A 17,494-nucleotide genomic window follows, 5' to 3' on the forward strand; every position below is an offset into this window, starting at 1 on the left:
AGCACAGTATGTGGCGGCCCTCCAATGGTCTGAGGGACAGTGAACTGGCCCCCTGTGTAAAAAGCTTGGGGACGCCTGACTTAGACCAAAGCAGGTGGATCACTTGAGGCCAGGAATTTGAGACCAGCCTGGCCAACATGGTGAAACCTCATCTCTACTGAAAATACAAAAATTAGCCAGGCATGATAGTGCACACCTATAATTCCAGCTACTCGCTGGCTGAGGCATGAGATTCACTTAAACCTGGGAGGTGGAGGTTGCAGTAAGCCCAGATTACACCACTGCATTCCAGCCTGGGCGACAGAATGAGACTGTAAAAAAACAAAAAATCTGCTAATGTTAATTATTATAATCATCTAAAGGAAATAATGCAACCTCACAAGAACTCTGGGGAGCTAAGATTTACTTATTTAATGGAAGGGAGGAGTATATATTCAAATACCAATAAAAAGTATTAATAAAGTCTATGAGAATATGCATGTATGTGTGCTTACATCTGTTTGAGGCAAGAAAATTAAGGAACAGACAAAAACATTGTTCATGAAAATCATGTAAAAAAGGAAACTATTCAGTTACAATTTTTTTTTTCTTCCAATGGCAAATGTTATCAAACTAAAAGGGGTAAATTAATCATTATTAAGAAGAAAGCCCAGGCTGGGCATGGTTGTTCATGTCTGTAATCCCAATTGGGAGGCCAAAGCAGGAGGATTGCTTGAGCCCAGGAGTTTGAGACCAGCCTGGGCAAAATGGTGAGACTCCATCTCTACAAAAAAAATTTTTAAATTAGCCAGGCATGGTGGCATGTGCCCATAGTCCCAGCTACTTGGGAGTCTTGAGTGGGAAGATCCCTTGAGCTCGGGAACATGAGGTGGCAGTGAGCTATGGTCATGCCACTGTACTCCAGCCTGGGTGACAGGGTGAGACCCCATCTCAAAAAAAAAAAAAAAAAAAAAGAAAAGAAGAAGAGAAGAAGAGGAAGAGGAAGAGGAGGAGGAGGAGGAAGAAGGAAGAAGAAGACGAGGAGAAGAAGAGGTGGCCTCAGACAAGGCCAAGACTGGTGGAGAGCATCTAGCTGGTTAAATAGTTCAAGACCGTAAGCTAAGCTCAAAACAATAATAAAAAATAGGAAAATAGATGAAGTACATATGGGCATGTGATCTGGCTTAATAATATATCATGTAAAAATTACCAGTGCCTTAAACATAGTAGGCTTTTAATAAATCTTATGTGAATTTGATTGGAGGTGTAGGCTTGTAATTAACCACAAACTTATGAGCCAGTGGTGATGTAATGTGAATTCCAGAAAACACTAATGCGGGTCTGAGCTGAATTGATAGTGCACAGGGCAAGCGAGGTAGTAAGCCCCTTTGCATCTTTGCTTCAAACCAGTTGATCCAGTTCTAGACACAAACTTTAATAGGAACATCAAAGAGTTTATCACCAGGAAATTAAGGATGGTTAAGTTTCTAGAAAAGCATATCCTAAGAAACAGTTGAAAGAACTGAGGCTTCCCTGTGAGCTATTAGAGGGCTGTCTCCTGTGGGAGAGGGATGAACTTAGTGTCACTCCAGAGGTTAGAAGCAAGACCAGTGGAAACTCGCTGCTGTCAGATTCAGGAAGGACATTGTAACCCTTACCTGCCAATGGAGTGGGCAGTCTCCCAACTACAAAGTGATGCATTTTCTGTGGTTGACAAGTAATTCGTTCAGAGCCTGGATGATCATCTGTTGGAGATTCTGGCTCTGTGAAAGATCAAGCAAGGTCTTTAATGTCACTTCCAACTTGAAAATTTCAATTTGAATTAGAATTTTGTTAAACTATGATGTCTGGGTTTTATGTGAGTTATTTTAATACTCTCTTCATTATTGTTGCTAAAAGCAAAATTTCTCTTTTTAAATTTTTATTTATTTTTGGGAAAGGGTCTCGCTCTGTCACCCAGGCTGGAGTGCAGTGGTGTGATCTCAGCTCACTGCAACCTCCGACTCCTGGGTTCAAATAACTCTTGTGCCTCAGCCACCTGAGTAGCTGGTATTACAGGCGTGTGCCACTACGCCTGGCTAATTTTTATATTTTTCATAGAGATGGCATTTTACCATGTTGGCTAGGCTGTATTTCAATAAATTTAAAGAGCTAATTGGCTTGCATTAGTAATTCATGAATCAGGCAGCATCTCATCTTAAAAATAGATAAGTGCTCTCTGGAGCACAGCAGAACAGTTAGTTCTCATAAGGTAGCTAGAGCAGGAATAAGAAAACAGAATAATACAAAAAATGAATTGGTTTAACACAAGGCACTTCAGTTACTTTCCTTTTAAGGGTTAAAGCACAGGGGACTTCCTTATCATGCCACTTCAAGTTGACTGGGCCCCTTCTGACTGATGGCTGTGAATCTCTTCTTTCGAAAAAACTGGTCTGTTTGTAAGATTTTCCTGCTTCCTTAAAGTTTCAGTTTTATTGCATGACAGCACAAGTGACTCCATTTTGGTTTGGTCTGTTAATGCCTAGGGTACATGCTCAGTCTAAAACAATGGTCTCCTATAAATTTTATTTAACACTCTAAAGGATATATAATGTTTTTCATTATAATGAAAAAAACTCCCAAGTCACAATCTACCTATTTCAAACAATATCTAACATTACGATGTTCCAATAAAAGCAAATAATTTGGAAAGTTTCTGAGCATTGAAATATGACTTGAATTATATAGTGTATGCTATTGCCACATATCAACTTAACAAGAAGTGAATGATTTTTAACTTTTAACTATTATTAAAGAATGTATACATAGCTTCTTTTTTAATATTCTAATTTCAGTGCTCAAAGATCCAAAATTCATTGGACAGTATTACAAATGGAAGAAAATGGATCTACAGCATCATAAAGAATGGAATTTAAAGTAAGAAACATTACGTGCCTTGAATGCGTTCCTTAACTTGAATTGTCTGTTATTCCACTTTCTACTGTCCAACTTGGAAATCACAGCAGGAATGCTTGAAAATAACAACGTTCTCCCTTTTCTAAGTACAAGAACAAGAATAAGGGAAAGGATCATTTCTTGCTTTCATATGAACCCAGGAAGGAAATATCTTTGCTACATATTGGCTGCCAAAGATGGAGATAGGATACGATCCACAGTGGAGAAATCTCATAATATTCTCCCCATTATTTCTCTTACTCTAATTTCCATCATCCTTATCAACATGTGACTTAATAATGGCTTTTTTTAAAAAAAGCAAAAAATTATATATCCTCAATTAGCTTTTCATCCTTTCTGTAGCTCCAAACATTGTTTCTTCTCTCACAGATTTCTGATTCAAGAACCAAATATATTAAATGTAATGAGGAAGGATATAGCAAAATACAAACATACATTATTGTGTCTTTATAAATCATTGACTCTTAGACCACATGGAGGAAGGAAACCTAATCTTATCTTTGGTCTCTTGACACCTGAAGGCAGTTTTTCTGCTTCATCTTGTTAGAGCAAAAATGCCACTGCAGTTCTGTGGTATTAGTTGTGTGGTGCTAGTCTTTTTTTTTTTTTTTTTTTTTTTGAAGCGGAGTTTAGCTCTTGTTACCCAGGCTGGAGTGCAATGGCGCGATCTCGGCTCACCGCAACCTCCGCCTCCTGGGTTCAGGCAATTCTGCCTCAGCCTCCTGAGTAGCTGGGATTACAGGCACGCGCCACCATGCCCAGCTAATTTTTTTGTATTTTTAGTGGAGACGGGGTTTCACCGTGTTGACCAGGATGGTTTCGATCTCTGCACCTCGTGATCCACCTGGCTGGGCCTCCCAAAGTTCTGGGATTACAGGCTTGAGCCACCGCGCCCGGCCGGTGCTAGTCTTTTATTCTGGTGTGCTGATTCCAAGGTACTCAGTGAATGTGCTACTATAAAGGTTGCAGAATTAAGGATCCTGTTTTTTGCATTTCTCTCATTTATCTCAATTTTTACCTCTTTGATTAACTGTTAACCATGTGCCCTCTTTTCTAGATGAAAAGACATGATTAATAAAGATAACGTGCTGCATTTTGAATTTGTGTAGCAATTGAGGAATTGAGTGTGTGTGTGTGTGTGTGTGTGTGTGTGTGTGTATTTTTGTTTTGTTTTGTTTTGTTTTGTTGAGACAGAATCTCACTCTATTGCCCAGACTGGAGTGCAGTGGCACGATCTTGGCTCACTACACCTCTGCCTCCTGGGTTCAAGTGATTCTCTTGCCTCAATCTCCTGAGTAGCTGGGACTACAGGTGCATGCCACCATGCCTGGCTAATTTTTTGTATTTTTAGTAGAGACAGGGTTTCACTGTGTTAGACAGGATGGTCTCCATCTCCTGAACTCATGATCTGCTCACCTTGGCCTCCCAAAGTGCTGGGATTATAGGCGTGAGCCACTGTGCCTAGCCAAAATTGAGTACATTTTTTTTTAATGAATTAAGTATATTAAAATATACTTTTCTATCCTTTGACATCATATAGTTCAGACTGAGTTTTTCAGTTGGATTTTCTTTCTTCTGTTGATTCTGTAACAACTTTCCTTCAAGCTAAAGTAGAGAAAAGCTTTGGCATTTGATATACTTTTCTGCTTTCAGTATTAATTACAGGGAGTAAAAAGATCTTATCAAGCAAAACTTGAATTGAGTAGAAGCATGTTTTTTTTCTTGAAGGCATGTTTTAAGTTTCTTTTGGAGTTGAAGAAACCTACTTAGAATATAAGGTTAACTTTGCTTTGACATGACTTCCTTTTTTATTTCCTTTAACAGAACTGTTTTATTTGTTTGATCATCGATTCATTATGTAATGCCAACATCCCACAAACCCAAAAATTTAGAAAAAGTAGAACCACGTCATTTTCAATCTATCCATCTACTTCTACATATGGCTAAAATAATTGTGAGCTGTTTGAGTGCTGGAACATTTTTCCAAATACATTATTTCAAAGTTACAGGTCAAATTATCATGTGCATAGTGACCCTGTCAAAATAAAACCCTCACACCTTATGCCATCTGGTGGTTGATGAGAATATATTTAGATCAAATGATATTTGCTGCTTTGAAACAGTGGTAATGATTAGTCAAAAACCCCACTATTTAAATACAGTTTAAAAAAGATATTATATTTATCTGCATTTTATTGTGGCATAAATATTGACTATGCAAATGTTAGAGGTATAGTAAAATCTAAAAAATCTAAAGAGTGGCAAAATTCAACTTCTTTTCAAATAATTATCAAAAGTCTTGTTTCATCAAAATACATGGGGTGTGATAAGGAGGACAATTCAGAGAGACTCAAGTAGAAAAGGTTTGGGGATCTGTGCAGACGAGTAATTGGTCTGTGTTGTGCATGCCATATTATGCATCTGTCAGTTGTTAATATTCGAAAAGGCTTTTCTTACGGTGAAATTTCCTGTTTCAAAAAAAAAAACAAACAGGAAATGTAAATTGAGAACCCTTTGTTTGCACAGCATTGAAGAAAAAGAGAAACCTGTTTCTCCTGCTACTTCCTTCCCTCCTCTCATTAATCAATACACTATTCTTAAGCCACACTGAATTTGTTTTCTCACTATTATTTGGAGTCCTAAGACCTCTTTACGGCTTTGTACCTTCTGCCTGGGATCAGCAAGGTCTTTGCTGCTGGTCTAGAGTTAGGATTTGGCTAGTTAAAAGATGGAATAGGGAGCTCCTAAGTGCGGGAGCACTGGAGCCAGACTGTCTGGATTTGAATTTTGGCTCTGCCATTTACCAGCTCTGTGACCTTGAGCAAGGTCGCTGACTTTTGGACCTCAGATTTATCTGTTAAGTGGCAGTAGTAAGTGTACCTACCTCCCAGGAAAGTGTGAGGCTTAAAAAAATTAATATATGTAAAATGCTTCAAACGGTATCTGGTACATGATAAGCACTCATAAAGTTCGCTATTATTCATGCTTTTAAAACTCTATTGTGGCCCTCATTCAATTTGCAGGTCAAAAAAATCTTTCTTTGGAAGCAGTATCAGGGGCAGAGTATGAGCTTCAGAGTCAGACACATCTTGGAGAAATTCTTACCTACTCTGAACTTGTTTCCTTATCTGTTAAATGGAGGTAACCTTACCTACCTTGCAAAGTTGTTTTGCATTTGATCTCTTGAATGAAATCGTATATATAAAATAATATAGCACCACACATAGGCATTCAATAAATTATAGGTCCTGAGGAGAGGAGGAGATGGAAGTTCATGCCACCCAACTTTTCAGAGAATAAAAACAATCTGTTGGAAACATGTAAAATTTGTCTTTTCTCAGGTTAGAAAGCACCACTTAACTGCATTTATTGTAGTTCCTATATGCCTCTGGTTCTTCTTCCTTCTCCACTGCACCTCCATCATTTCTTCTGCCTGGTGAAATGCTTCACAAGGATGGTGTGAAGAGCTGGCCCAAATGTCTTTTTGTGGAGACAGTTTCTAACAAGCTCAGGCATTCCCAGTTTCACCATCCTCTCTCCATATTCTCTGTTCCCATGTCTTTGATCATGTGTGATGTGGAAATTCATCTGTTCATGAAGAGAAACCAGGGCAAGGATGTTAGTGTTCCTTTGCATTCTCTGTGCTTAGCATGGTGCCTGGGCCTGCCAAGTAGTAGACACTCAACTAATGTTAGTTGAAAGATGTGTACTCACCCTGGTTTTTCAACTAGAAGTAGGATCAAATGTGAAGGCAGTTAATTTTAGGAAAAATAAAATTAAGTTGTAGACTCTTAAGGTTCATTCTAATTAATGTGAAGATTTAGGGTTCTATTTTGAGAGTTCTACGGTGTAGTCAGAAACAGTGATTGAAAACTGGAAATGTAAATGACTGTCATGAATATTTTATGCAAAACCTCTAATTTTGCAAGTCTTTGTTACTATTAATAGAAACCTATTGTCATTATAAGCAGCTCATAAATATTCATTAACCAATCATTTGGTTTGGTTTTCCTTTCTAAGGACTTTTTTCTTTCCTATTGCCTTGAGTGTCTTTTGGCTATTCATGAATATTCTTTATTTCCGCTAAAGACGATGAATCTATAATCAGTATTTTGTATTTAAGTTCTCCAGAGAAATAGTAAAAGATATAAAATCAGAAAGCAATAAAAGCTGTTCTTTTGAGTGTTCTTGCTTATACACATTTAAACGTATATTTACTGCCATACTCTAGCTAATGATTGCTTCTGTGACAACAGAAAAATCTTTATCAGTACCTAAGCTTTGGCAGCTAGCAAATTGTCTGAATAAAACTTACCAATTCTTGTGGTGGTTTACATTCATTGTAGCTTTAGAAAAGAACGTTGCTTCTTGTTTATACCAAAGAGGTATAGAGGGAACAGGAACTAACATGGCTAAGTACTTCCTGTATGCCAGGCACTCTCCCTTCATTTCCTCATGTCATACTGGCCATCCTGTGGAGTTGATAGTCACATGCTTAAGTGTAGCCCACAATAATACCCATCAGCTTCCTTCAGAGCCACACCAAATCAACCTGTACTCCAAGTCAGACCACTTTGCTTGCCTTGCTGACAGCCTCTAGACCAGATTCCTAACCTCCTTTTCAATGGATGACTGCCCCTAAGACCCCATCCCCCAATGCCCCAGAAATTCTTTAAAGGTGTAGATGGATATCATCTCTGATTTACCAATGAGAGAAATGGAGGCACAAAGAGATTAGCAAGTTTTCCTGAGGTTATGGATAAATACAAACTTTATTTGCAAATTAAAACTAAACAACTTCTTACTTGCCTACTAATATGCACTTATTAAAAGCTTAAATTGTTCAGGGAAGTGTAAAAATATTGCCTACCCAAGTGCAAGCACAATCAAATCTACCTTTTGTGAATAAGTTGTGTTTTTTCTTAATATTAAATTTTATTATTAAACAATGTCAGTTTTTTCTTCTATATAAAAAAAGAACATCTGTACAATATTAAATACCAATAAAAATCTTTTTTGTATTTATAAATTATACTCTGGACTTAGTTGTCCTGTCTTTTAAATTAAGGGGCGGATACATATTTTTTCTACATTTCTTTGGTGTCTGATTTTGTGAGCATGTTTTAACTCACAAAAGATAAGTAATTTTTCTTTTGGAATACCTATGTTGGATCCCCTTTATATGGAAAACATTGTAGATTCTTTTAATAGATGTTTGTGCTTTCCTTTCACGGTTATTGAATTTAAACATTGTTTTTATCTGTTTACATAATTATATATTTAATGCATTTTTAAGGAGTGCTAACTTTTTTATTCCCCAAAATTAAACCTTGACTGCCATCTTGTGTTTAACAAGTGAATTAGCATTAGAATGACTATTACCTGTATTTTTAAACACAGACGGGGAAAAAATTATAAACAAAGGGGAAAAAATGACTTCTGCCGAGCAACTAGTTAGTCTCTGCTTGGATTTTTTAGAGATAGGAGGCTTGGTAATTCAAGAAACATTCAAATAGCCGTAATCCTCTTTGGTTCTGGCTTATATCTAACACCTTTTGAGAGTCAACCATTCCAGAAATGAGAAATTATCTCCATTTCATAAAGAAGATGTGCAGAAAAGGTTAAAGAAAATTCCCTAAGGTTATGTACTTCTTAACAAAGCTGAAGTTCAAATGCAGGCCTGCCAGATGCCACAAGCCACGTCTTTTCCCTTAGAACAAGCTGGTATTAGTAAGCCAGGTGCCATGTCAGACACTGAGGACCTGGGGATGGCCTTGGTGATTGGTGGAAGGCAGGATTCAAAGGAGGCTATTAGGGCAGAAAAGAAAATACTGCCACTTGTCCTTGGAAACAACACAAATAAGGCCATTTCTGCTTTGTGAAATTGCCCTTGAAATCTCAGAAGAGATTTATATCTTTCTCCTACCTCCTCTTACATCTCTTTTTTAGAATAAACACACTCAGTTCTTTCAACTGATTTTTATGAATTCGATATTCTTTGTTCATCCCTTCTTATGGATATAATTCATTCCATCAATTTCTCTCCCAGAATGTAGCCTGAAAACTTTACCATGGATTTGTCTGTAGCACAAAATCCAGTGGAACCTCCCTTATTAATAAACGCCATGGCTTAGGGCTTCTCCCTTCCTCTCTCCTGAAAAAGAGGAATTTTAATATGAGTTACAAACATATACGATGCTATTGTTTAGATGTTTGTCCCCCAAATCTCATGTTGATATTTGATCCCCAAAGTTGGAAAACAGGAGGCATTTGGGTCATGGGAGCAGATCCCTTATGAATAGACTAATGCCTTCCCTTGGGCAGGGAAGGAGGGTGGAGGAGTGTGGTGGATAAGTACGTTCTCCATTAGTCCTTGGGAAAGATGATTGTGCTTTGCAGCTGGGAATGGAGGCTCAACCCTGTAATCCCAGCACTTCAGGAGGCCAAGGTGGGAAGATTGCTTGAAGCAAGTATTTGAGATCAGCCTGAGCAATATAGTGAGACCCCATCTCTACCAAAAATTTAAAAACTAGCTGGGCCTAGTGGCACATGCCCGTGGTCCTAGCTAAATGGGAGGCTGAGGTGAGAGGAACATTTGAGCCCAGGAGGTTGAGGCTGCAATGAGCCATGGTTGTGCCTTTGCACTCTAGCCTGGGTGACAGAGCAAGACCCTGTCTCACAAAACAAACAAAGCTTGGCATCTCCTCTTCCTCTCGCCTCCTCTCTTGCCATGTGACCTCTGCACACATGGGCTCCCCTTCACTTCTGCCATAAGTGGAAACAGCTTTCACCAGATGCCCAGTCTTCCAGCCAGCAGAATTATGAGCCAAATATGCCTATTTTCCTTATAAATTACCCATTCTCAGGCATTTCTTTATAGCACCATTAAATGAACTAAGATAGTTTTAATGTGAGTCACAAATATATATGATTTTTTTTTCCTAATAGAACTCTTTCTTTGGTGTTTTGCTCCCATATTTTAAGGGGTTCTCTCTCTCTCCAGCCTTCCTCCCTCTCCTATACCTCTTTCTCTCCCTTCAGTCCCCCTTCCTGTGACCAGAGAAATAGGATACATGGGTTGGCTTAGGTCTTGCTCAGGTTCTCTGAGTAGGATTGAGGTGGGAAGGGTTGTATTCCCCAGAGTCGTATGAGATTTTATCAGAAGTCAGGAATGTAAAGGAAGCAAAAAAGTTCACTTGTCAATGTTACCGGAAGTCAAATTACTAATGGAAGGATACAGTAAGTTTTATTCTTCTTGTTATACGAGGAAAGCTCCTTTTCAAGAACATGTTACAATTTATGGTACACCAAGCTATGTGAGAAATTTAAAATGAACAAGCATTAGGATTTTTCATTTTACTTTTTTTAACTTAATATTATGACATTTTATTTCACAGTCATTTGATTTGCATTTTTTAGTGACACTAAACATTTTGTTTTTATAATTTGTGGCTTTAATATAAAGGAAAATGGTTGAATATAAAAGGAAATACTGCTTAATTTTTTGAAGAAAAAATTTGTCAATAGGGAAGAAAAGGTATAAATCAAGTTACGTTGTTTTCTAAAGTCATATTTGCCCCGAGGAATATAAGATCCTAATGATTTTTTAAACTTACATAAGCCTCACAAAGAGCGGGAAATCCTGCCAGCTGGAGTGGAGAGTCATTATAATTTAACAGATACTGACTAGAATTTAGAGGAGCTATGCTTTATAGTGGGGCCGTATTAGGTACCAAACTGATTTTCACAACAAACTGAACTGTGTGCCAGAATGAAGGACAACCAGATTTAAAGAAACGTAACAAAATTTAGCACCTAACAACCTAAAATTTACAATGTCCAGCATCCCATTAAAAAAAAAAAAAAAGTCATACAAATAAGCAGGAAAATATAACCCACAACCAAAAGAAAAATAAATTAATATAAATAGATCCATAAGTGATAGAGAAGATGGAATTAATAGATACAGATGTTAAAGCAGCTATTATACATCTTACAAAACATACTCCAGTATCTAAGGAAAAACACGAATATGATGAAAAAAATGGAAGACATATGAAAGACCAGTGAAATATCTAGAAATAAAAATAAATCAAATATTTAACAATATAATATATACTTTGTGGGAAGAACAGCAAGTTAGACATTGCAGAAGAAATGACCCATGAACTTGGATGTGTACCAATATAGTCTCTTTTTAAAAAGACAGAAAAAAGATTGAAAAGAAACAAAAGAGTCTCCATGAGCTATAGGACAATGTCAAGTGGTGTAAGAGACATATAAATGGTGTTCCAGAGGAGGGGAGAGAAAGAATATTTGAAGAAATAATTATGAGAGAAAATTTTCCAAATTTGATGAAGTCTGCAAATTCACAGACCAAGAAGTTCAATGAATCTCAAGAAACAGAAATATAAAGAAACCATACCAAAGCACATCATAATCAAATTGTTGAAATTCAGAAACAAAGAGAAAAATCTTAAAAGTAGCAAGGATAAAAAGAAACCCCACATGTTACACATACAGGAGCAAAGATAAGAATAACCAATAACTTCATGCCAGAACCCTGCAAGTCAAAATATCATAAATGACAACTTTAAAGTGCTTGAGAGGAATATTAAATATAGACTTATACCCAGTATCTCTCTAAAATTAAGGTAAAATAAAAACTTTTTCTGACTAATAAATTCAACCATGTCGTTGAAATCAACAAATTTCTTGAAAGGAAATATCTATGAAGGCTCATTTAAAAAGAAATGGATAGCCTGAATAATCCTATATCTAATAAAGGAACATATAGTTAAAAGCTTTCAAGCAAAGACAACTTTAAACCCAGATGGCTTCACTGGAGAATTTTCCGACATTTAAGGAAAACATTAATATACACAAACTCAGAAAATAGAAGGAAATGCTTCCCAGCACATGTTACAAAGTCAGTATTACCTCAATAACAAAACCAAACACAGTACACGGAAACTACAGATCAATACACCTCAAAGAGATGGGTGCAAAAATTTTAGTAAATTTAATCTAAATGTATATATAATATAGTTTTAAAATTTGTTACATTTTTTGAATGTTAAATCAAGGTTACATTCGTGATATAAACTATACTTGGTCATGATTAATTATGATAAATAATTACAATAATTCATCACGACTATCTGGAGTTTATACTAGAAATGTAACCTTGGTTTAACATTTGAAAAATCTGAACAATGTAAATTAGTATAAGAAAGAAGAACCATATGATCCTCTCAATAGGTGAAAAGAAATTCAGTATCCATTTGCAATTTAAAAAAGAAAAAAACTCAGAGCAGCGAGTGAATTTAGCACCTTCAACTGAAGTATCGAGGTTCTCACACTGGAACTGACTAGGCAATCCGTTCAACCCATGGAGAGTGAAGAAAAGCCGAGTGAGATGAGAGCCCACCTGGTAGTGGCATGAAGCCAACAAAATCCCCAGCCCCAAACAAGGGAGGCAGTGAGTGATTGTGTGACCCCATCCAGGAAACCATGCTTCTCCCACAGATCTTTGCATCTCACGGATCAGGAGATTCCCCTCACGAGCCCCTGCCACCAGGGCCTTGGGTCCAATACACAGAGCTATGTGTAATCTCAGCAGAGCAGCCATGCACACACACACAGACCCAGGTGTTTTACATACTCTGGTCCTGGAATCCCCAGTGAGGCACCAGATCCATCCATATATTCCCATAGGAAGTGGGCTGAATCCAGGGAGTCGAGCAGCACCATCCTGAGGGCCCCACTTTTACCTCACAAGTTGGGGTCCATTAGCTTGGAGTTCCAGCCAACCAGCAGTAGAAAGCTGAGTCTGCCTACGACAGGAGGGAGTTCCTGGAGGAAAAGGTGGCCACTATTTCTGCAGTTCTGTTGACTCAGCATTCCAGCCTGCCAGCTCTGGAGAGTCCAGGCATTCTGGATGAGGAGGGGGTCTCCCCACCAATTGCAACACACCTGCTTTGGACAGACTGTGCCTAGACTGCTTCTTTAAGCAGGATCCCAGTCCATTCCTTCTAACTACCTCCTTCAGGGGGCCTTCAGTCACTCCAGCCAGGCTTCTGCAGACAGAACTCTGATCTCACCCTGGGATGGAGCTCCTGGAATGAGGGGTGGCCACCATCTCTGTGGTTCAGTTGATTCAGCTGTTCCAGGCTGCTGGCTCTGGAGAGGCCAGGTGGTCCAGATGAGGAAAGGTCCCCTCTAACACAGCACACCTTCTCTACCAAAAAGCAGCCAGATGGCTTCTGTTAAATGGATCCTTGCCCTGTTCCTCCTGACTGGGTGAGACCTTCCAACAAGGGTCTCCAGACACCTCCTACAGAAGTGTTTGGGCCAACAATAGGTCAGTACCCTTCCAGGATTGAGTTTCCAGAGGAAGGAGCAGGCTGCCATCTTTGCTGTTTTGCTGCCTGCGCTGGTGATACTTCTAAGTACAGGAAAAGGGAGACAGCTAGGGTCTAGAGTGGACCCTCAGCAAACCATAGCAGCCCTACATTTGCTAACAGTCAGTGGCCTACTGGTTAAAAGAAAAACAAGCAGAAAACAGCAAAGACCCCACAAAGACTTCATTCAAAGGTAAGCAACCTCAAAGATTGAAAGTAGGTAAGCCCACAAAGATGAGAAAAAGTCAATGCAAACATGCTGAAAACTCAGAAAACCAGAGTGCCTCTTCTCCAAATGACTGCAGTACCTCTCCAGCAAGGGTACAGAACTGGGCTGAGGCTGAGATGGCTGAATTGACAGAAGCAGGGTTCAGAAGGTGGGTAATAACAAACTTCACTGAGCTAAAGGAACAGGTTGTAACTCAATGCAAGGAAGCCTAGAATCATGATAAAACAATACAGGAGCTGATAACCAGAATATCCAGTTTAGAGAGGAACACAACCAACCTGATAAACCTGAAAAACACAACATGAGAACTTCACAATGCAATCACAAGTATTGATAGCAGAACAGACCAAGTGGAGGATAGAATCTCAGAGCTTGAAGACTATCTTTCTGAAATAAGACAAGCAGACAAAAATAGAGAAAAAAGAATGAAAAGGAATGATCAAAACCTCTGAGATACATGGGGTTTTGTAAGGAGACCAAACCTACAACTGATTGGGGTAATTGAAAGAGATAGGGAAAATGGAACCAAATTGGAAAACATACTTCAGTATATCATCCAGGAGAACTTCCCTAACCTAGCAAGACAGGCAAATATTCAAATTCAGGAAATCAAGAGAACCCCAGTGAGATACTCCATAAGAATATCAACCCCAAGACACATAGTTGTCAGATTCTCTAAGGTCGAAATGAAGGGGAAAATGTCAAGGGAAGACAGAAAGGCCATGGCACCTATAAACGGAAGCCCATCTAACTAAAAGTGGACCTCTCAGCAGAAACCCTGCAAACTAGAAGAGACTGGGGACCAATATTCAATATTCTTAAAGAATTTCCAACTCAGAATTTTCTATCTGCCTAAACTAAGCTTCATAAACAAAAGATAAACAAGATCCTTTTCACACAAGCAAATGCTGAGGGAATTCATCACCACCAGGCCTGTCTTGCAAGAGCTCCTGAAGGAAGCACTAAATATGGAAAGGAAAAATTATTACCAGCCACTACAAAAACATACGGAAGTACACAGACTGGTGACACTATGAAGCAACCACATAAACTTTGCTCTTTAAAACTTCAAGCTCTAATAAAGTCTGCAAAATAACCAGCTAGCATCATAATGACAGGATCGAAATCACACAAAACAATACTAACCTTAAATACGAATGTGCTAAATGCGCCAAATAGAAGACATACAATGGCAAGCTGAATAAAGAGCCAAGACCCATCAGTATGCTGTCTTCAAGAGACACATCTCACATGAAAAGACACACATAGGCTCAAAATAAAGGGATGGATGAAAATTTACCAAGCAAATGGAAAACAGAAAAAAAGTAGGGTTTGCAATACTAGTTTCTGAAAACAGATTTTAAACCAACAAAGGTCAAAAAAAAAAGACAAAGAAGGGCATTACATAATGGTCAAGAGTTCAATTCAACAAGAAGAGCTAACTATCCTAAATATATATGCACCCAATACAATAGCACCCAGATTCATAAAGCAATTTCTTAGAGGCCTACAAAGAGACTTAGACTCCCACACAATAATAGTGGGAGACTTTAACACCCCAATTGACAATATTAGATCATCAAGACAGAAAATTAACAAAGACATTCAGTACCTGAACTCAGCTCTGGACCTGATAGATATCTACAGAACTCTCCACCCCAAAACAACAAAATATACATTCTTCTCACCGCCAAACAGCATCTACTCTAAAATTCATCACATAATTAGAAGTTAAACACTCCTCGGCAAATGCAAAAGAACTGAAATCATAACAGTCTCTCAGACCACAGCACAATCGAATTAGAACTCAAGATCAAGAAATTCACTAAAATGACACAACTAAATGGAAATAGAAGAGCCTGCTCCTGAATGACTCTTTGGTAAATAATGAAATTAAGGCAGAAATCAAGAAGTTCTTTGAAACAAATAAGAAACAGGAGACAATGTACCAGGGTCTCTGGGATACAGCTAAAGTGGTATTGAGAGGGAAATTTACAGCACTAAACACCCATTCAAAAAGCTAGAAAGATCTCAAGTCAACAATCTAACATCACAATGAAAAGAACTAGAGAACCAAAATCAAACAAACCCTAAAGCTAGTAAAAGACAAGGAATAACCAAGATCAGAGTGGAACTGAATCAGATGAAGACATGAAAAATCCTGAAAAAAAAAAGTCAAAAAAATTCAGGAGCTGTGTTTAAAAAAAAAAAAAAATCAATAAAATAGACCACTAGCTAGACTAATAAAGAAGAAAAGAGAGAAGAATCAAATAAAAACAGTCAGAAATGATAAGAGAGATATCACCACTGACCCCACAGAAACACAAACAATCATCAGAGAATACTATAAATACCTCTGTGCACATAAAATGGAAAATCTAGAAGAAATGGATACATTTCTAGACACACACACCCTCCCAAGACTGAATCAGGAAGAAATCAAATCCATGAATTGACTAATAATGAGTTCTGAAATTGAGACAATAAAACAAAACTTCAGAACCTGACAGAGTCACAGCTGAATTCTCTGAGGTACAAAGAAGAGTTGGTACCATTTCCACTGAAGCTATTAGAAAACAATAGAAGAGACTCCTCACTAACTCATTTTAAGAGACCAGCATCATCCTGATACCAAAACATGGCAGAAATACAACAAAAACAAGGAAACTTCGGGCCAATATCCCCGATGAACATCAGTGCAAAAATCCTCAATAAAATACTGGCCAACTGAATCTAGCAGCACATCAAAAAACTTACCCTTCACGATCAAGTTGGTTTTATCCTTAGGATGCAAGTTTGGTTCAACATACACAAATCAATAAATGTGGTTCATCACATAAACAAAACTACTGAACAGGCAAAAGCTGGAAGCATTCCCCTTGAAAATTGGCACAAGACAAGGATGCCCTCTCTCACCACTCCTATTCAACATAATATTGGAAGTTACGCCCAGGGAAACTAGGCAAGAGAAAGAAAGAAAGGATATTCAAATAGGAAGAGAGGAAGTTATCTTCAAATTATCTTTGTTTGCAGATGACATGATCCTATGTCTTGAAAACCCAGTCATCTCAGCCCAAAAGCTTCTTAAGCTGATAAGCAACTTCAGTAAAGTCTCAGGATATAAAATCAATGTGCAAAAATAGCTGGCATTCCTATACACCAACAACAGGCAAGCAGAGAGCTAAATCATGAATGAGCTCCCATTCACAATTGCTATAAAAAGAATAAAATACATAGGAATACAGCTAACAAGGGAAGTGAAGAACTTCTTCAAGGAGAACCCCAAACTACTGCTCAAAGAAATCAGAGGACACAAACAAATGGAAAAACATTCCATGCTCATGGATAGACAGAATCAATATCATGAAAATGGCCATACTGCCCAAAGTGATTTAAAGATTCAATGCTATTCCCATTAAGCTACAATTGACATTCTTCACAGACTTAAAAGAAACTATTTTAAAATTTGTACAGAACCAAAAAAGAGCCCAAATAGCCAAGACAATCCTAAGCAAAAAGAACAAAGCTGGAGGCATCACACTATCCCAACTTCAACTACACTGCAAGGCTACTGTAACCAAAACAGCATGGTACTAGTATAAGAACAGAGACATAGACATAGACCAATGGAACAGATTAGAGAACTCAGAAACAAGATTGCACACTTAGAACTGTCTGATCTTCACCAAACCTGACAAAAACAAGCAATGGGGAAAGGATTCCCTATTTAATAAATAGTGCTAGGAAAACTGGCTAGCTATATACAGAAAATTGAAAGTGGACCCCTTCCTTCCACCTTCCACAAAAATTAACTTAAGATGGATTAGAGACCTAAATGTAAAACTAAAAACTGTAAAAACCCTAGAAGAAAATCTAGGCAATACCATTCAGGACATAGGCACAGGCAAAGATTTCACGATGAAAATGC

The 17,494-nt window shown here is 38.0% G+C and overlaps 1 protein-coding gene across 1 annotated transcript in view; it reads left to right on the plus strand.

Moving 5' to 3' along the window:
• Positions 1–17,494, plus strand: part of UBE2U (ubiquitin conjugating enzyme E2 U) — a 67,209-nt gene that overhangs the window by 36,731 nt on the left and 12,984 nt on the right. Inside the window, exon 8 of the mRNA XM_039474196.2 lies at positions 2,814–2,895. Coding sequence (XP_039330130.1) covers positions 2,814–2,895 — 82 coding nt within the window. The remainder of the gene's footprint in view (positions 1–2,813; positions 2,896–17,494) is intronic.

This window comes from Saimiri boliviensis, chromosome 11 (genome assembly GCF_048565385.1).
Source record: "Saimiri boliviensis isolate mSaiBol1 chromosome 11, mSaiBol1.pri, whole genome shotgun sequence".
Classification (NCBI taxonomy): domain Eukaryota; kingdom Metazoa; phylum Chordata; class Mammalia; order Primates; family Cebidae; genus Saimiri; species Saimiri boliviensis.